Genomic DNA, 18318 nt, shown 5'->3' with positions numbered 1-18318 from the left:
TGTTGATTTTTATGTTGTCCTACATGTTTATATTGTCCTGTAGTCTACTTTTATTCACTTGAAAATTTATCTAAACTTTTCAGGATAGCACACACAGATCCTCCTCATTCTTTCCAGGTATCCAGTATTTCAGTGTGTGAATGTACCATAATTTCTCTTAAAACCAATCCCCCGTTCGTGAACATGTCAGTTCTGCCATATTTTGTTATAATAAATAAACTCATTGCAGCAATGAATATACACACACACACACACACACACACACACACACGCACACACACATCTTTCAGTGTCAAACTCTCCTTAGAAAGGTATTTCAGGTCTAGTGTCTTGCATTTTAATGGGTTTTCATACACAATGAGGTGCTCTTAATCACCTTCACCACATGGCTGGACGGACAAATGCGCCCCCCCCCCCCCCGATTCGCTTCTCATATGTTCCTCTCTGGAAACTGCACCTCCGTCTCTCACAGTAAACTCGAGTGCTTGAGTACTCTCGATTGCGTTTTTTGCAGATTCTGTTTATTTCCTTTGAATTTGTTATTGTAATTGTGTAATTTACTTAATTGGTATATAAACTGAAGAAGTATGAGGGGATTATTGTTTTTAAGAAAAAGCGTAAATTATATTTCTCTTATTCCCAACTTGAACTAAGAAAATTGTTACTAGCTAAACACCCACACCTAAACACCTACATCTACACCTGTGTGTCAGATACAGTAGCTTCTACCAACTCATAAATTTCATCAACCATATTTGGGAGTTGTGTCCAGTCTTAATCTGCCTTGCCAATATTGTATCTGGAAAAACATCCTACAGCTGTTTGGTTTATTTGTAGATTGAGTTATCTTTTCTCCGTAGAAATACCTGAGAATGAAGCATGTCTTATTTAGAATGTCTAATGTAATCTACCTTGATAAAAGTCGGTTTGAGCCTTTCTCCTTACCCCCACCAAGCCATTTCAAGCTCTGGTAATGCCCTCAGAAACATCATGTCCAACCTCATATAAGAGAAATGGAAAACCTGGAAGTCACAACTGTTGCCTTTGAAAGTGAGAAGGTGTCTGTATATAAACATCTCGCTGCTTTTTAAGCTAATATAATGTTAGAAGTGATTTTACAGCCCCTCTAAAATTTACAAACCCTTACGAGACTCTTGTAGATACTTAGTTGTTGGGTGCGTGGATACACAGAGAAACCCTAAATTCATGCAACAAACATTTATTAATTGCCAACTGTATGCCTACTAATTGGCTGGCAACTGGTGGTGCCACCGCAAAGCACAGTGGGTACAACTGCTCTCCCAAGGCCTGTGACCAAACTTAAGACTCAGAGCCAGCAGGAAGTGCAGAGATGCAGTTTACTCAACAGAGCATGTACTCTCTAAAATGGCCCAGCCTTGTGTGTGCCTGGCCAGTGGAGCAGGATGCTGGGAGGCAAAAAAGAAGTTTTCTCATGAAATCTATGAATTCTCTTCATCTTCTCAAGGCATGCCTGTGTAATTCAGTCATGAATTTTACTTAAACCTTGTGGCATTTGATAGAGCCTTGCAGAGACTACAAGACATCTGACTGCTGTATTTTCTCTTCTAGGATATCAACGAGTGTATTCTTGAAAACTATCCCGAGTGTTCCAACCCCAGGTTATTTTACATCATTCCATACTTTTGTGGACAGCATCCCAGATGCAGGTAAGTGCTAAAGCAGGCTCATGGCATGCACGTACGCACAACAAGGGCAAGAACCCCACCAGCCTGGCACTCAGTGGAATGTTTTGTATCCCTAGTCTCTCAACCTTCTGGAATTCAGTTCCTGTTTACTATTAATCTTTCAAGATAATATTTGAGACTCCAAATGTCCTATAAATAATGAAATTTAAAAATCAGGGGCCGGGTGCGGTGGCTCACGCCTGTAATCCCAGCACTTTGGGAGGCCGAGGTGGGCGGATCACGAGGTCAGGAGATCGAGACCATCCTGGCTAACACGGTGAAACCCTGTCTCTATTAAAAATACAAAAAATTAGCCGGGCGAGGTGGTGGGCGCCTGTAGTCCCAGCTACGCGGGAGGCTGAGGCAGGAGAATGGCGTGAACCCCGGGGGGGCGGAGCCTGCAGTGAGCTGAGATCGTGCCACTGCACTCCAGCCTGGGTGAAAGAGCAAGACTCCTTCTCAAAAAAAAAAAAAAAAAAAAAAAAAAATCAGGGTCTGCAGAGGCCTCAGGAGACCACCATATAAAGCTTTGTAACTGGAACCAAACCCTTGTTTATACCTAAAACATACTTGTCACTACTCAACCCATGTTGTTTGTCTTTCTCTTTGGATAAAATGACAAAATGTCACATAAAATGTGATCATGAAGACCAGGAGCAAACACCCAGCCTGCTGCTCTACAGTGACTGACTTAACCAACAACCTGCCTTCGTGGCATGTGTCACTGGGTCTGAGACACTGGAAGCCCACACCCCAATCCCATAGTGGATATACCTAGTAGGCAGAGAAGAAAGTGTTTTATAGTGAGCACCTGTCAACCTTACTTGAAGTCACGACCTTCTTTAGAAAGTGACTTAACTCAGATAGTCAGGACCCCCAGGGTGTGATCTGCCCAGGTCCTGCATCAGCACCCCTGCATACTTGTTAACAACTCCCACCCAATCATAGTCTCGTGTGTAGCTGCCTCCCCAGATGCTTCTGGTGTAGCTATAGTTGAAATCTACTGTGCTAGACAAATGGCATAACCTGGAGAAGAAATGGCAGCAACAATGAAGCATTATCTTTGCTTGGTAGGAAATCAACCATGCTATCAGAAGTGACAATATTCCCCAAAGGAAACATTAACTAGAGGGTCCTTGTGTTTCTGAAAAGGCCAAAGGAGAACTGTTACTTCTACATCGGCAATGCGTTCATTGTACTTTTTTGCTTATGCTATGATTTCTGCTTCGTTTTTAGGCGTATTGTTGTTATTCTTGTCTTGTTTCATTTGCCATAACAAAAGAGTTTGCTTATAGTCCAAATTACAGAACTAGGAGTGCTAGTTTTTGACTTCACCATAAGCTGCCTGAGTCCAGGTGGCCTCTCCCCTGCCCCCGACCCTTGCCTCAATAACAAATACCTCCTGGTTAACATTTAGTGCTTCAGGTATTGGGAAGATCTGGGGCTGGATGACTCACTTGCTGATCACAGTGAATATCTTTATAACAGGAAACATGATTTGAACTGCCTAAAGTATTTTTTAAATCATGTAGTATTTTTCAGATTTTTAAACTTTCTAATCTTGGAGAGGTGACTCATGACACCATACCTTGATACACACACAATGATTTTTATAACTCTTTCATCATATCACCTTGCACAGTCTTTACAACAGTGCTTTGAACTAGGTAAGGGTTATTGTTACCATTTTTCAAAAGAGAACCCTGGCTTGCCCAATTCCCCCAAATGATAATGACAGCCAGGCCTGGAGCCCCACTCCTGGGCTTTTCTCACTCGCCTTAGTATCAGTTCAGAGAGCTGGTCTACAAATCAGATTAGGCTATTTTCCTTCTGCAATCTAGACAAACAAAATTAAACAAAAATCCAAAGATTTCTCTTTAACTCTTCCAAAGAATAAGATGATTAACAGGCATGACCTGACACCTCTTTTGAGTTCTACATAAATGCTATGTCGGTAAGTTTCGTATTTCAAAACTCCTAAATTTATTTAATTGGTTCAGTTTGGTCCTCCTATTAAAAAACCATTCTATTCGCCGCTTGATTAGTATTTGTTAGAACCTAACTGCCTGTGCCTGCATTCATTCGTCCACAATACTTAGGCAGGGCCTGTGAATTCAAGGCCCTGGGCTTGGCGTGAAGCATGGATGAAAGTGACAGAGAAGGAACGGTGAGCAGGGCAGGACACCAGCTGGAAGGACTGGGAAGGCTCTGGATGGGGCTACATCTGGGCTGGTCCTTGAGGGAAACAGGATTTGGACTTATGCAAGTGAAGGTGGGAGGTAGAGGGGGTAAACTCTCAGCATCTTGTTGCTGCATTTCAAATATGAATCTCTGATTTGAAATAAATTTTTATATCCATAAAGGGAGCCTGGTGAATGGGCCCTTGAGAGAGCAAAGCTGAACGTGAATGAAAACTTCCTGCTCGTGGGGATTCTTGAAGAGTTGGAAGATGTGCTGCTGTTACTGGAAAGATTTTTACCTCATTACTTCAAGGGCGTGCTCAGTATCTACAAAGACCCAGGTAACTTCATTTGTAAGCAAACTCTTCTCCATGAGAGGTCTGTGTCCGGGGCTACTCACCTTGAAAAGGCCTCAGGAAATAAAGGAGTGAAATGATCTCTTCTGATGACAAAGGGCAGTTAGTTCCCTGGGCTTGCGAAGGAAAGCTAGAACCAGGAGCTGCAGATGCCAAAATCTTGAGCTTCATGTTCAGACATAAAATCACCATGTTCCAAAGGCTTAATGGCTCCATTTCTCCCTGTGGAAACTGAAATTGGCAACATTCTCCATAAGCCTTGTCTTGAGCATGTTGCTGGAAACTGAAATTGGCAACATTTTCCATCAGCCTTGTCTTGAGCATGTTGTTGGGGTGGGTACAAATGAATCTGTGTGTGCGCACCTGGACTCCATTGACGGAAACATGCGTGAGTATGAAAGAGCCATCCCGGTGATGAATTCTCTCTGGCCCAACTTCCATTTGATAAAAGCACTCTAGTGTATCAAATCCTGACAATGGAATAGATAGAGCAGCAAATTGAAAATACAATTATGATTTTATCCTAACAAACCGAGTGGTCCCCAAATAGCAGCAAGAAATAGAATGTGGCAAAGCAATTACAAGGGCTGCCTGTGGTATCATCGTAAGCATAATTACTTTCAGAAATCCATCATTTATTTTTTCGTTGTCATTTTATCCAAAGAGAAAGACAAACAATGTTGTTTGTTTTTTCCTATTCTCCTTAATCTACTGCTGTGACAACAAGCCTTGATAATACACGTTCAGTGATCTGTTTATTGTTCTGTTTTGTTGTCCTGAAATGGAAGAAGGCATTCTGCCCTGTAGAAATAAGCAGCAGATAGGCCCAGTGCGGTGGCTCACGCCTGTAATCCCAGCACTTAGTGAGGCCGAGGCAGGTGGATCACCTGACATGAGTTCGAGACCAGCCTGGCCAACATGGAGAAACCCTGTCTCTACTAAAAATACAACAATTAGCCAGGTGTGTTGGTAGGAGCCTGTAATCCCAGCTACTTGGGAGGCTGAGGCAGGAGAATCGCTTGAACCTGGGAGGTGGAGGTTGCAGTGAGCCAAGATCATGCCATTGCACTCCAGCCTAGGCAACAAGAGCGAAACTTCGTCTCAAAAAAAAAGAAAGAAAGAAAGAAGGAAGCAGCAGATGAAAAGCTCCCCAAATGCAGTCTGCTGCCTGACATTCCACAGGGTTCCCGAACCCCACCTGCATCACTGGTAGGTCCCAAGGCCCAGGGAAACTGGTCTTTGCCCAGAGAGCCCTGGATCCCATTGCACAAGGTCAAGGTGGCCCTACCTCCATCAGGGACTTGCTGAAGGAAGGTGGATGGTTGGTGGAGGCTGCCTTAGCCTCCCAGCTCCCATTAGAGTTCAAATCCCATTTACCTGTATGTAGGAACATGACCGAAAGCTCCAGGCGTGCCCTGCAGATGTGTCTACTCAGCAGGAGATGTGGGTTGACAGCTAGAAGCATAATAAACCTTAAATAGTGGGGCTGTGAAACTAGGATTTCCTTTGCCTTTTCAACAACAAGCCATTTAAAGAGTTTATAGAATTTCAATGTAAAGAGTTTGATGTGACTGATTTTTATTTCTAGAAGACAACATAAACTCCATTCTTTGTGCAAGGAGAGGTCTTATCCTTAACTAGACTCCTTTGAAGAAGAAAGGTTTATGTTAATCATTTTCTCCTTTTGGCTTTATCTTGTTGTATGGTGTGTGTGTGTGTGTGTGCATGTGTGGTGTGTGGTGTGTGTGTCTAATACACAGTCTGAGATAAAGGGTTAACTAAATCCTGGTGACACATAAGATGAACACTCTCCATAAAAGATATTATGGTTTCCAACTTTGTTACTGTCTGCTCAGTCATTTGCTCTGAGAGAGATCAGCTGCTATGGATGAAGAGAGGTTCACATAGTGAGGAACTCAGACCTCAGACCAAAAGCCACGTGTGTGAGCCATCTTGGGAGCAGATACTATGGCCCCAGTCAAGCCTTCAGGTAACTGCAGCCCCAACCAACATGTTAATGGCTGCCTCATGAGAGATCCCAAACCAGGACCATCCAACTAAGCTACCCCTGAATTTCTGACCCTCAGAGCCAGTGTGTGAAATAAATATATGTGTTTTTATTTTATTTTATTATTACCGTTTATTTTAATGAGCCGGTGCGCAGCTGCTAATATTGGGACAAGTACTGTGGAGTGGGCATTCAGAAAACACTGCTCAATCCTGACCATGAGTTTGAATTAGGGAGCACCAAGGCCCCAGCAGGCTTTACTGGGTAGGAGCAACCTCACTGGTTGAACATATACATAATTATTACATATGATCACATATGTCATCTTGTACATAATTATTTTTTATTAATTAATCTCTATTATGTTTGTTTATTACTTATCACCTTTTAAAAATGAGAAACTGAGGCTGGGTATAGTGACTTGCACCTGTAATCCTACCATTTTGGGAGACCAAGGCAGACAGATCACTTGAGGCTAGGAGTTTGAGACTAGCCTGAGCAACATAGCAAAAGCTCATCTCTACTAAAAATACAAAAAAAAAAGGACAGGCGCGGTGGCTCACACCTGTAATCCCAGCACTTTGGGAGGCCAAGGTGAGTGGATCACAAGGTCAGGAGTTCAAGACCAGCCTGGCCAACATAGTGAAACCCCATCTCTACTAAAAATACTAAAAATAAACTGGGCATGGTGGCAGGTGCCTGTAATCCCAGCTACTCGGGAGGCTGAGACAGGAGAATTGCTTGAACCTGGGAGGCGGGGGTTGCAGTGAGCGGAGATCGCACCACTGCACTCCAGCCTAGGTGACAGTGTGAGACTCCACCTAAAAAGAAAAAAAAAAAAACAGGCATGATGGCATGTACCTGTGGTCCCAGCTACTGGGCAGGCTGAAGTGGGAGGATCACCTGAGCCTTGGGGAGGTCGAGGCTGCAGTGAGCTATGATGATTGCACCCATTGCACTCTAGCCTAGGTGACAGAGCAAGACCTTGTTTCTAAAATAAAATAAAAATAAAAATGAGAAACTGAAGCCAGCCTAGAGAAGTTGAGAGAATGATCCATAGTCATCCACAAAAATGTGTAAGTAAGGGACAAGACTCACATATTTCTGAGTGGTGAATATTAATGTATTTCTGAATACTTTTTCTCCTCAACTCTTAAAGACATGCTGTGAGCCGTCAATATTTTTCTAGTCATAATTTTTAGGAGCTAAAATCTCAGTGGTGGTAAGGGCCAAAATAAATAAGCACATGAAAGACAAGGAACATGTGAATATGTGTAATAGGAACAGTCATATGAGCATCCCTCTGTAAACCCTTGACTTGGCAAATAACTGAGCTGTTCTGGTTCAATAGCGCCACCTAGCATCCAGACATAGAACTCTATGGTCTAATATTAACCCATTACCTTCTCCCTTCCTAGTGACTTGAAAACTCATGTGTCCAATCCTTTTACCTTGTGTTTTAAATGCTTTCCATGACTAGCACTACATTAGTATTCATTTTCAACATATTTCCATTACAAATGTAAACACTGGAGCCACAGTAGGGAATTTACTAGACTTTTGTGGGTTGCCTTGAGAATATGGTCACACACTATTACAAAGGAAAAATATGTAACGAATTCCAAACAAGTGACTTAAATCCTAACTTTGAGGATTTAAGTTCATTTATAAGCTGAGTGCTTTGTTTGAAATATTTATACTTAAATAGTTTTATAAACAATCACAGAGTACACATTTAAATATTATGCTTTTTTTTTTTTTTACTATGCATGAATGATAAATTAGACGTCCCATTAGAAGGATAGTGGTGTGCTCACTGATTTCATTGATGTTGCAGTTTTCAATTTTGAGGATATTTGCTAGGAAATGATAACAAATATGTAGAAGAAAACTTTTAAATAGTATGGCACAGAAATAATTCAAATTTTTATCCATCAATAAAAATATCAGCCTGAGTTCAATACTAAATAATAAAAGCTTGGCCGATTTATAATAAAGAACAGTTATTCTTTAAGGAAAGGACATTGAGTTGGGAGTTAGGAGGAACTTCTAGTTCTTTGTCTGCCATGGTTCTGCCCATATGACCCAGAGCAAATACAGTTTTCAAGTGGATGGTCTTTAAGATCTTATTATTCTAATACCAGTGTATCACGTAGAACGTTTTAAGGCTGCTTGTTCTGTCTTTTGTTACTTAGCACAATCATGGGGTGCTTTTACCACCTCAAAAATATTCCTAGACAGTCCCCATTGCCTTAGTAATCCTCAAGTTTAGTTGTGGGGGTGGTCTCCACCTCTTGGTGTCCTCTAGGACAGGACAAAATCCTAGCTGGAGAGTTCCTCCTTCAGAATGTGTTCTTCCCTGGAGCTGCTGACGCTCAAGTGATCAAGACGGGGGTCCCAACTCAAACTCTATGGTCATGATTTCCATCCCTCTCTCTTCATACCACACACACACACACACACACCTGTGGAGAAGACAGTATGTCATAATGCAGTCAAATGCTCTACCACTGAGTTATCCCATCTTTTTTTTTTTTTTTTTTTTTTTTTTGGAGAGTAAGTTTCACTTTTGTTGTCCAGGCTGGAGTGCAATGGCACAATCTTGGCTCACTGCAACCTCCGCCTCCTGGGTTCAGGCCATTCTCCTGCCTCAGCTTCCCAAGTAGCTGGGATTACAGGCTCCCACTACCATGCCCAGCTAATTTTTGTATTTTTGGTATAAACGGGATTTCACCACGTTGATCAGGCTGGTCTTGAACTCCTGACCTCAGGTGAGCCACCTGCCTCGGCCTCCCAAAATGCTGGGATTACTGGTGTGATCCACCACGCCCAGCCCAGTGTGTCATAATGATTAGAGCACAGGCTCTGAGATAGACAGCCCGCATGCCGGACCCTCTCCTCCACTTAACTGCATAACCAGAGGCAAGGTATAGCCCCTCAGAGCCTCAGTTTCCCCATCTGGATAAGATGCATAAATAATCTTATCTACCTCATAGGTTCTTGTGAGTCTTGCCTGATCAATCCATGCAGAGTCCTTAGCCCAGCCTTACTATGTGATAAATGTTCAGTAATTAGCCTGCTCACCAAGCCCATCACAGGAGAGACAGGGCTGTCCCTGAGAGAAACTGGACTTGAGGTTCTCTTTGTAACTTCTAGATGAAAGAAAGAGGAAAAAATTGGAAGGAACAAATGAAGGAAATGATTATCCTTGACCTGTTTCACCAGTTACAGCTGATACATTACAAGGAAATCTCGTGCCTTTAAGAAATAATATTTCTGTATTACTGACTTGGGCAGAGAGGAATGAACAATTATATTCTAGTCAATAGCCTGTTCCAGAAACAGGGACATAGTTTCTGGAATCGCAGGGAATAAGTTAAGTGGAAATATTACTACAGTGACATGCTAAGGGGCTGAAAGACACACATAATCCAAGTTAATGAGGATTTTTAAAAAGTCATCTGTTTTTATAACTGAACTCTTACCAGAAATATCAGGGAGCTAAGACTTTTCACTAAATGAAACCCACTGTTGAGACGTTATTGGGCCCAATTACCCTTAACTTATGCTGAATATTGAATTTTGATGACTGTTATATACCATGTTATTTAATAGATATAGAATGATAGTAGAGTTTTTAAAGTAAGATTCCTAAGATTCAGCTCTTGAAAAACTGTTTTCCATGCGCAGAATTACATACCTCAGAACACTAAATTAATGAATTAATAACCTTTGTCCAGCAGGTGGCGATGTCTCTCCATTTTCTCAAGAAAGTGCACTAGGTTCCCTAGTAGACTTTGCTCTGCAGACAGGAGTTTACATAACGCTTGAACACAGATGTACAATTATGTCCAATTTGAGGCCTAAAAATGAGATTTTTGGATATGAAAAGAATTCCAAGTCCGATTGATTGCAGTAGTTCAAACTGCACTTTATGAAAGCCAGTGGCGACTAGGGGAGGAGGGTGGAGTTTTGCAATCAAGTAAGTTTATGTGAGTTAAAAATATATACATGTATATCTAAATTATATATCTAAATTATATGTAATACATAATGTATATATTGTACATTATATATTATATATAAAATATATACATTGTGTTGTATACATTATAATATATGATATATATACATTATATAATATATAATGTATATATTATATAGATACACCACTAACTCTGGCTTTAGTTTTAAAAACTATCATTTTAGAAAGCCTGAATTAAACAAATTCTCTCATTTTTAATTAAAAACTATCATTTTAGAAAGCCTGAATTAAACAAATTCTCTGTTTCATTTTTAATTTCCATTTTTATTTTCCACTTCTATTGCCTCTGTACTATAGCAAAACTCAAAAATATTCTGGTACCTCCCAAATATACAATGATGGTTAGGAGGAATTCAGATTAGGTATTTTTAGAAGGCAATTAAGTTGTTTTTAAAAAGTCAGTTATCATTGATGAAAACAGGACTCCAATTTGCTATTGGTTCATTTACCATCGATATTCTCTATAAAGATTTTTTTTTTCACCAGCCATGTCCCAGGCTCAGATCCTAATAATGTCAGCACTGGATCTTGTGTGTGTGTTATCTCAAGCCAGTGTGTTATCTTAAGCCAGTACGAGGCAATACACACAGAAAAAAATAATTTTGAGAATAGATCTGTTTGGCAACACCTGATGTCTTTCCGGTGGGGGTTGTGGGGACATAGGGAATAGTAGTGTAAGGTCTCTAAGATAGTGTCTAAAAATCTAAGCTGGGCCAGGCATGCTGGCTCACGCCTGTAATCTCAACACTTTGTTAAGCCAAGGCAGGGGGATCACAAGGTCAGGAGTTCAAGACCAGGCTGGCCAACATGGTGAAACCCCATCTCTACTAAAAATACAAAAATTAGCCAGGCATGCCTGTAATCCCATCTACTCAGGAGGCTGAGGCAGGAGAATTGCTTGAACCCGGAAGGTGGAGGTTGCAGTGAGCTGAGATCAAGCCACTGCACTTCAGCCTAGATGACAGAGCAAGACTCCATCTCAAAAAAAAAAAAAAAAGAGTCTAAGCTGAAGGCATATAACTGTTTCAACTGTAGCTATTGGGCAAATAGTTCATTAAAAATGAACACATAGTGTAAACCCCTTTAAATTAACTTCTAAACACTTGTGATTTTTTTTTAGTGAACATTTTTCTGAGGGGAACTCTATAACCATAGGCTGATAACGTCATTCAGTTTACAGAAACATCACCAATTCACAAGAATTCAGCCTCCAGGCTTGTTTAATTTACTTTATGAAAGCTTAAATTGCAGCATAATGTATGTGCGTTTGGCCTATTTCAACTATTACTATTTGTTTTATTGGAAAAGATAATTAAATTATATAATCTTTAAACATGTTTTACTCTCGCTTACTGATTTGTTCTTGCCTTGGGATCATCTCTCCTCCAGGAGAAAGCATTTCCAATTTTATTATGAAAGATTGACAGGAAAATAGAACTTCCTTTACAGACATTGACTTTCTAGGAATAACTTTGCAAAAGTATTTCTCTTCTCTGAAAACTAATATTTAAATAGGTATAATCTGAAACTACCAGAAAAATTCAACAAACACCTCCAGCAAATAAATATCTGAGTGTCTGTGATGTCCCTTTCCTGGGGAAGGGCAGTAGAAAGATGAAAATCATGTCTGACTGGAAAGCCATCACTAACAGGGCTGAGGCACATAACCTTGTGGAGACATTTGTGCCGGGCTTTAAAGGGTGCATAGGAGTTTGCCAAGTGGACGTGGAAGGAGGCATTTTAATCAGAAGAAAATAACATGATTGGAAGCGTGGAGGTGAGAAAGCGTAGAAGCACCCAGAGTGAGGAGAGCTGGGGCTTGGGCCAGCCCATGTCAGCCCCTGCCTGTGGGCCCAGCCTCTTGGAGCCAGGCTCACTCACCCTGCCTTTAAGACGGTCCCACCAGAGGCAGGAGAAGGATCCGCAGCCTCAGCTCTCTGTGGCGCAACCTGGCACTGAGTCACTCATACCAATCTCAGTGCCAGTGGCCAAGCCGCTGCTGCCGGAGGGCCTGTGTCACCCTCCCCCCGTTCCCCTGCCCTCTTCCCATCCTCACCAGCACCCAAGCTCCCTGGCTTCCTAATAGCGTGGCAGGGATCCTTCCAGGCCCCCATCCTCCTCCAGCCTCAGCTCTTCCTCCTTGCTGTCTTCCCAATCTTCCCCGCTAACATCCCACCACCCTTTAGACCCGGGCTGACACCAGCTCCTGCTGGCTCCCTGTGCCTCACACCGAATACAGGAGGTCGCACACTACATCCCCAGACGCCAAGTACTGCCCTGCCTTACCACCTATGTTCCCCGGAGCCCACCAGCATGGACTCTCCTTCTGTTACCAGTCACTACCTGATCCAGGCCTGAGCTGCCTGTGTCCCCCAACACCGTCCTCCTGGCACCATCCTCTGCTCTTCCTGGCCTTCTGCACTGGGAGCCATCGGCATCATCCCTCCAGAACAAGTTCTTCTAGCCCCACCTCCCTCCCACCCTGTGCACCCAGGGAAATTCCTCTCTTCTGGGTCCCAACCTTGGCCTCGGGAGAGCCCCAGATGCCCCCCTCTGTGTCTACCCCAGTTACTCAGTGTGGTCAGACTTGGGGGTTGTACGGTTTTCTCTCTCATGATTCATTTCCCCAGGCAAAAAGCTGGCTAATAATATCTGGGTGTGCGGGGGAAGTACCAGTGTGTTTCTGTGTTTAGAGGTGAATTTTTTTCTACTTTAGAATTTAATCACTTCTACTTTGAGCAGTTTTTAGCTGAGCTGACAGTAATATGCTCTGCATTGAGTATTTGTAGGGGGTGGAATTAGTCACCACAAATTTCAATTTTTGGACTTTCCTGATAACTCCACAAAGCTGAAAGCCTTCTAAAGCTTGAGCAAAGATTGGAGACCTGACCCCAGGGGTTGATGGTTGATCTTTATAAAAATGACCTTGTGGTCTTTTTGTTCTTTTATGCTTAAATTGTCAAGGTCCCTGTCCACCCCGGGGATTAATGTGGTGATGTGGAAAGAGCACTAGACAAAGGATTTCAAAACTGTCTTCGGGCCCTTGGCTCGTGGCCTTAGCTCTCTGACATTCTTTGCTTATAAAATATACCCCCTGCCGGGGCGAAGTACAATCCTTACCCGTTTTGCATGACTCAACATTTTATAATGGAAGCTTCTATTCTTGTCTGGCTAAATCTTTTTCAAATAAAAATATTTCTTGGTCTATTTTGCATGTCTCAGACATTTTTATCGATACATAATGTCCTAGCTTTTCACATCTTCCAAGTGGCACAGAATTGTGAAAGAATACAGCAAAAAGCTAGAAATATACTTGTGCATATAACATTGCTGGGGATTTTTATGTGTGGTTTCTTGTGGGTTCTAGTAAGCACATTCATTTCATTACCTACAAACGCATAGAAAAATCCAGCATAATCCCCCACTGATGAGAAGAAGAGAGGGTTGTTTTTCAGGTGGGGTAGTTTCGCTTGACTTGAAGGTCTCACCCCACACCTTGTCTTTACCATACCATACGCTTCTAGATGCTTCTGCTGCATTGTCATAGCGAGACTCTACCAGAACTGTTTTTCAAAACGTGTTCCTAGGATTTTACCTCCCTGCATTTTTTGCTATATCTATTAAGTAATGCATGTATATAATTAAAAATCAAATAGTCCTATAAGATGTATAATGAAAAGCAACAGTTTCCTATTCCAGCCCTCCCAAAGATGAAGTCTGATGTTGCAGAGCCAGTCACTTTCAGCGCAGCTAGATGTTTCTTTGGATAGTCACCGCGCTATCTGTATCTAGTATGCACAGGCTGCTGTTTCTTGATTTACTGGGGTCTTGATCTCATTCTCTTATTCCATTACCTTTACTTCTACTTCCTTGCTCCTCTCCATCTTCCTAAGATGGTCATACCCACATTCAAGATGCATGGTCCTGCTGACGTTGCTGTGACTTTATACATTCTGTTGGCTGCTGATCTGAGCAGTACATCATGATTTTGTTTCATTTCTTGCACAACTTAATTGTTTTTCCTAGGATTATTTATTGCCTTCATTTGTTTGCCTAGATTTATTTGTACCTATCAAAAATTTTGTATGTTACAAAATTTTCGTATGTGCCATTAGATCTGCTGCATTCAATATTACTTTTGGTATTATTTAAATATTAATTACCAGATAAGTATGTCAGTTCCATCCCAACCTGCCCTCCCTTCCCCCTGAGGCCCTCCCCTCTTTCCACTCAGAGCTCTTTAAGCTGCATCCCAACCTGCCCTCCCTTCCCCCAGAGGCCCTCTCCTCTTTCCACCGAGAAAGCTCCTGCTCCTAGTATATCTGGGCTCATTACTCTAAACACAGCTTTACTGCAGCTTCCCTTTACTATATTTCTCTGTTAGGTTCTGGTTTTCTTAATCTCGGGGATGCTATTTCTTGATTTAATAACTCATTTTACTTCAAGATGTTCTTAAGTTGCCTCCTCATGAAAGGCACATGGGAGGGAAATTTTTTCTGAGTCATTGAAGGTCTGAAAAGCTCAGTATTCTACTCTAACTTGATGGCTAGTTTGGTTCTCATATTCATGCTCATTCTCTCTCTCTCTCTCTCTCTCTCTCTCCTTGGATTGTCTTTTTATTCTTTTTATGAAATTTTATAATATGCCTCGGTATGTGTGCTAAATATTTTGTAGATACTTTCAGGCTTAAAACTCCTGTCTTCTATTTCTGGGAATTCTTAACATTTTGTTTCTTTGATGATTTTACCACCACTATGTTCTGCTTCTTTTCTGGAATGCTTTTAGTGGTCAGATACTTGAACCTCTAGATTCATCCTTTCTATGTGCTTTGCTGTTTTTTCCTCCGTCAATCGCCATCTTTTGAACATTTTTTCTCTGGAAGAGTTCCTCAATGTGTATTCCAGCCACTCTGTTGAATCTTCTCTTTTTCAGCCTTTCTTTATTCTTTTTATATAACATCTTGTTCTTGTTAGTGGATGGATGCAATAACACCTTAAATGTCTAAAAATTATAGAGATTGGTTTAAGCGTTTTCATTTATTCCCTGCTTTATCTCTATTTGCTCCAGATTCTTTGTACTGTTTTGGTTGGTTTGGGCTCTCTTTTTCAGTCTGAAGGCTTTCCTCTGGTGACATTTGTCTGTCTTTCGTTTTAAGAGTGAGGCACTAAAGAGCTAATTGCAGCCGGACGTGGTGGCTCACACCTGTAATCCCAGCACTTTGGGAAGCCGAGTTGAGCTCAGGAGTTCAAGACCAGCTGGACAACATGGTGAAACCGGTCTCTACAAAAAAAAAATACAAAAATTAGCTGGGTGTGGTAGTATACACTCGTAGTCCCAGCTATTTGAGAGGCTGAGGTGGGAGGATCACTTGAGCCCCAGAGGCAGAGGTTGCAGAATTGCAGTGAGCCAAGATTCTGCCACTGCGCTTCAGCCTGGGTGACAGAGTAAGACCCCATCTTTTAAAAAAAAAAAAAAAAAAGAAAAGAAAAGCTAATTGCAAGTGCTGTGCAATGAAGGAGGCTCATTGACCAGTGGACCTCGCTTTAGGATAATCAAATAGCAATAGAGATTTTGCTGGAAAAATATTTGTTAGTGATTGTAGTTTTTTCTCCCTGGAGTTTGTCCAGTTTTCCCACTGAAAAATTATCCAAACATCTGCTTTGGGGATGGGAGGTGAAGTGTGGTAGGAGAGTGGAGCATGCATGCAACTGGTTGCTGGTGTGGGAACAGGCACTGAAGGTTCTCACTGAATGCACCAGTCTTCCCAGTGCTGGGATTTTAGCCCATACCTCTCCTTCCCGCTCCTCTGGGCTAGCAAATCAGTATGGAGCCCCTGCCCAAACTCTCTGGAGACTGATCCTAAGATTGCTTGCCCCTGGCTGTGGAGGGAACTGGGGTCCCAACTGCTTCATACCTAGACTGCCAGCCTCAGACCCAGCTCTCCCATCGGGACACCCAGTGGTACTCCATCTCTGACTCTCAGCTGGGTGAGCTGACACTCCTGAGCCATGTCCCTTTTTGTCAGCACTTCAGACTCTCTCCCTCTGCTTTGCCTAATCGGATGCGTGCCTCCAACCACATTTCATCTTCCAGAAATTGGTGGAGGTCTGCCTTCCACTGATAATCCTTCTCCAGCATTTTATCCTTGTGATTTTGCCATCTTTAATAAAATTATCATTCCTTCACTGTCATTTTAGAGAAGTTTTTCAAAGGACAGGCATTGAAGGCATGTAATCAGTCCACTACATTTAACTGGAAATGTTCTAACTACCTGAACTTTAAGATTCTGCTGCCAGTTTTGTGTTTACAGTTCTTAGCTAGGTCTGTCACACATGTATCTTTTATGCAGTATCTGTGTAGCCATGATGTGAATCAAACTACTGTAATTTCATGAGGGTTTTGCTAAACATTTCCCTCTGTTCAGCCTGAGACTTCTACCAGTTCTTAAATCTCAAGCAATATTAGCGCATTCTTTCAGCGCTGCCTTCAGCATCTGTATCTTGGGATTATAGTACTGGTAAAATTTCAAAAGCAAAACTAATAAACAAAAACAAGATCCTTTAACGGTAATTGATTAATTAATCCCTTTTGGGTTTTTACTGGATGACATTACCATGATGAAGCTCCAAACTTAATACTATGATTTTAAAATTACCTAGAAGACAAATCAGGGCTGTACTGGAGGTTTCTTGTGGGAGGAAATGTAAATTATAAGAACTGATACAAAGAGACTCCTGTGATCAGAGGCAGAGTGTATGACCATTTAAAGGCATCATTCCACATAACCTGGTGGAAAAGGGCATCTTCGTTTCCTGTGCTGTTAGGTGTCAGTTTGGGGGAAACGTGTTCCCCAGGTTATGCACAGATGGCAGCACAGGCATGGAGTGGGGGAGTGAAGGCCTCAGCGGGTGAGCACAGCCAGTCTGCTCATGGACAGAAGGAAAAGCAGCCATCGTGAAGGCTCCTCTGCAGCAGCTGCTTCAGTAGCAGGAGCAGCAGCTCATATAACAAATGTTTCATGACGAATGCAAACAAAAGCCAGCTCCGAAATTCCAGCCATGTTATGTCCAAGCCAGTTCAAAATCATATAACCACTCCATTTGAGTGTTTTCCCCTCTCTAAATACATTCCATATGAGCCATGGTGTCAGGGTTGCTGGGATCGCCTGCGTTCACTCAGAAAACTGTTTTTAAAGCTCAGACTGAAGGGAAAGTCAATCAGTGGGAAAACAAGCTCAAAGAAAACACGGAGGCCCAGGTGTGGGGGAGGGGGTTTTCCCCAGCCAGGCAGGACCCCTGGAATGAGGCTGGAGGCTGGGGAACACTTTTCCAGCACAGAAGGAAGAGTGTTCTTGCCTGGGAGCAGGAATGTGTTCAGTGGGGCCCCTGTGCCTGCGGCGGCCCGGCCACAGCCAAGCACCGCGACTCCAAGTGTGGTCCACGGACCGGTGCCAGTCCGCAAGCTGCTTGCTACCAGCCCGTGACGAGATAAGGGCAGAAATTAAGAAGCAGCATTTGGAAGCTTTGATGGGAATTTTACGTGGCTGTGGTCATTTTTCTGACAATTTATTTTTATCGTCGTTTACAAAAGTGTCAATCTGAAATGGATTAGGTAGGGAAAACAATCCGAGGTTTCTGGAGAAGCACTGCCATAGGTTTTCCTCCCAGCGTGGGCTGCCTGGGTCAGCAAGGTAGAAGGCCATCCAGTGGGCAAGACCACTCCTAAGGCATCCGGGGCCTCCGAGGCGCCGTGATTCTTCCATAGGGTTTGGCCTTCTTGGCTTCAAAGCTCAAACATGTGCTGCCCCATAGCAATGGCCAGACGCCCAAACCTAAAGAGAGAGAAACTCTGTCTTCCTAAAACTGGCTCCGTTTTGATCTAAAACCTTTAAAAATGGCAATTTGCATTGGGATAGCGCTTTTACAGTTAGCAAAGTACCTTAGACTTACATTGGTTCACTTCTTCACATCTCTGTTAGGTAGTGTTGTGAATTCTCTTAACGTTCCCCAAGAATTGAGACCCC

The 18318-nt window shown here is 42.4% G+C and overlaps 1 protein-coding gene across 7 annotated transcripts in view; it reads left to right on the top strand.

Annotated features, from left to right (window-relative positions):
- Nucleotides 1-18318, top strand: part of LOC116463095 (uronyl 2-sulfotransferase) — a 423370-nt gene that overhangs the window by 265063 nt on the left and 139989 nt on the right. For all 7 annotated transcript variants that reach the window (XR_004246562.2, XR_004246558.2, XR_004246561.2 and 4 more), the window contains exons 6-7: nucleotides 1591-1688; nucleotides 4070-4227. Coding sequence is in view for 2 of the 7 variants with exons in the window: in XM_032146061.1 (XP_032001952.1) it covers nucleotides 1591-1688; nucleotides 4070-4227 (256 nt within the window). In the remaining 5 variants the exon portion in view is untranslated. The remainder of the gene's footprint in view (nucleotides 1-1590; nucleotides 1689-4069; nucleotides 4228-18318) is intronic.

Source organism: Hylobates moloch, unplaced genomic scaffold, assembly GCF_009828535.3.
Source record: "Hylobates moloch isolate HMO894 unplaced genomic scaffold, HMol_V3 SCAFFOLD_27, whole genome shotgun sequence".
In the NCBI taxonomy this organism is placed as follows: Eukaryota; Metazoa; Chordata; class Mammalia; order Primates; family Hylobatidae; genus Hylobates; species Hylobates moloch.
Note: the sequence above shows the minus strand (reverse complement) of the source record. Positions and strands in the feature narration are given on the sequence as shown.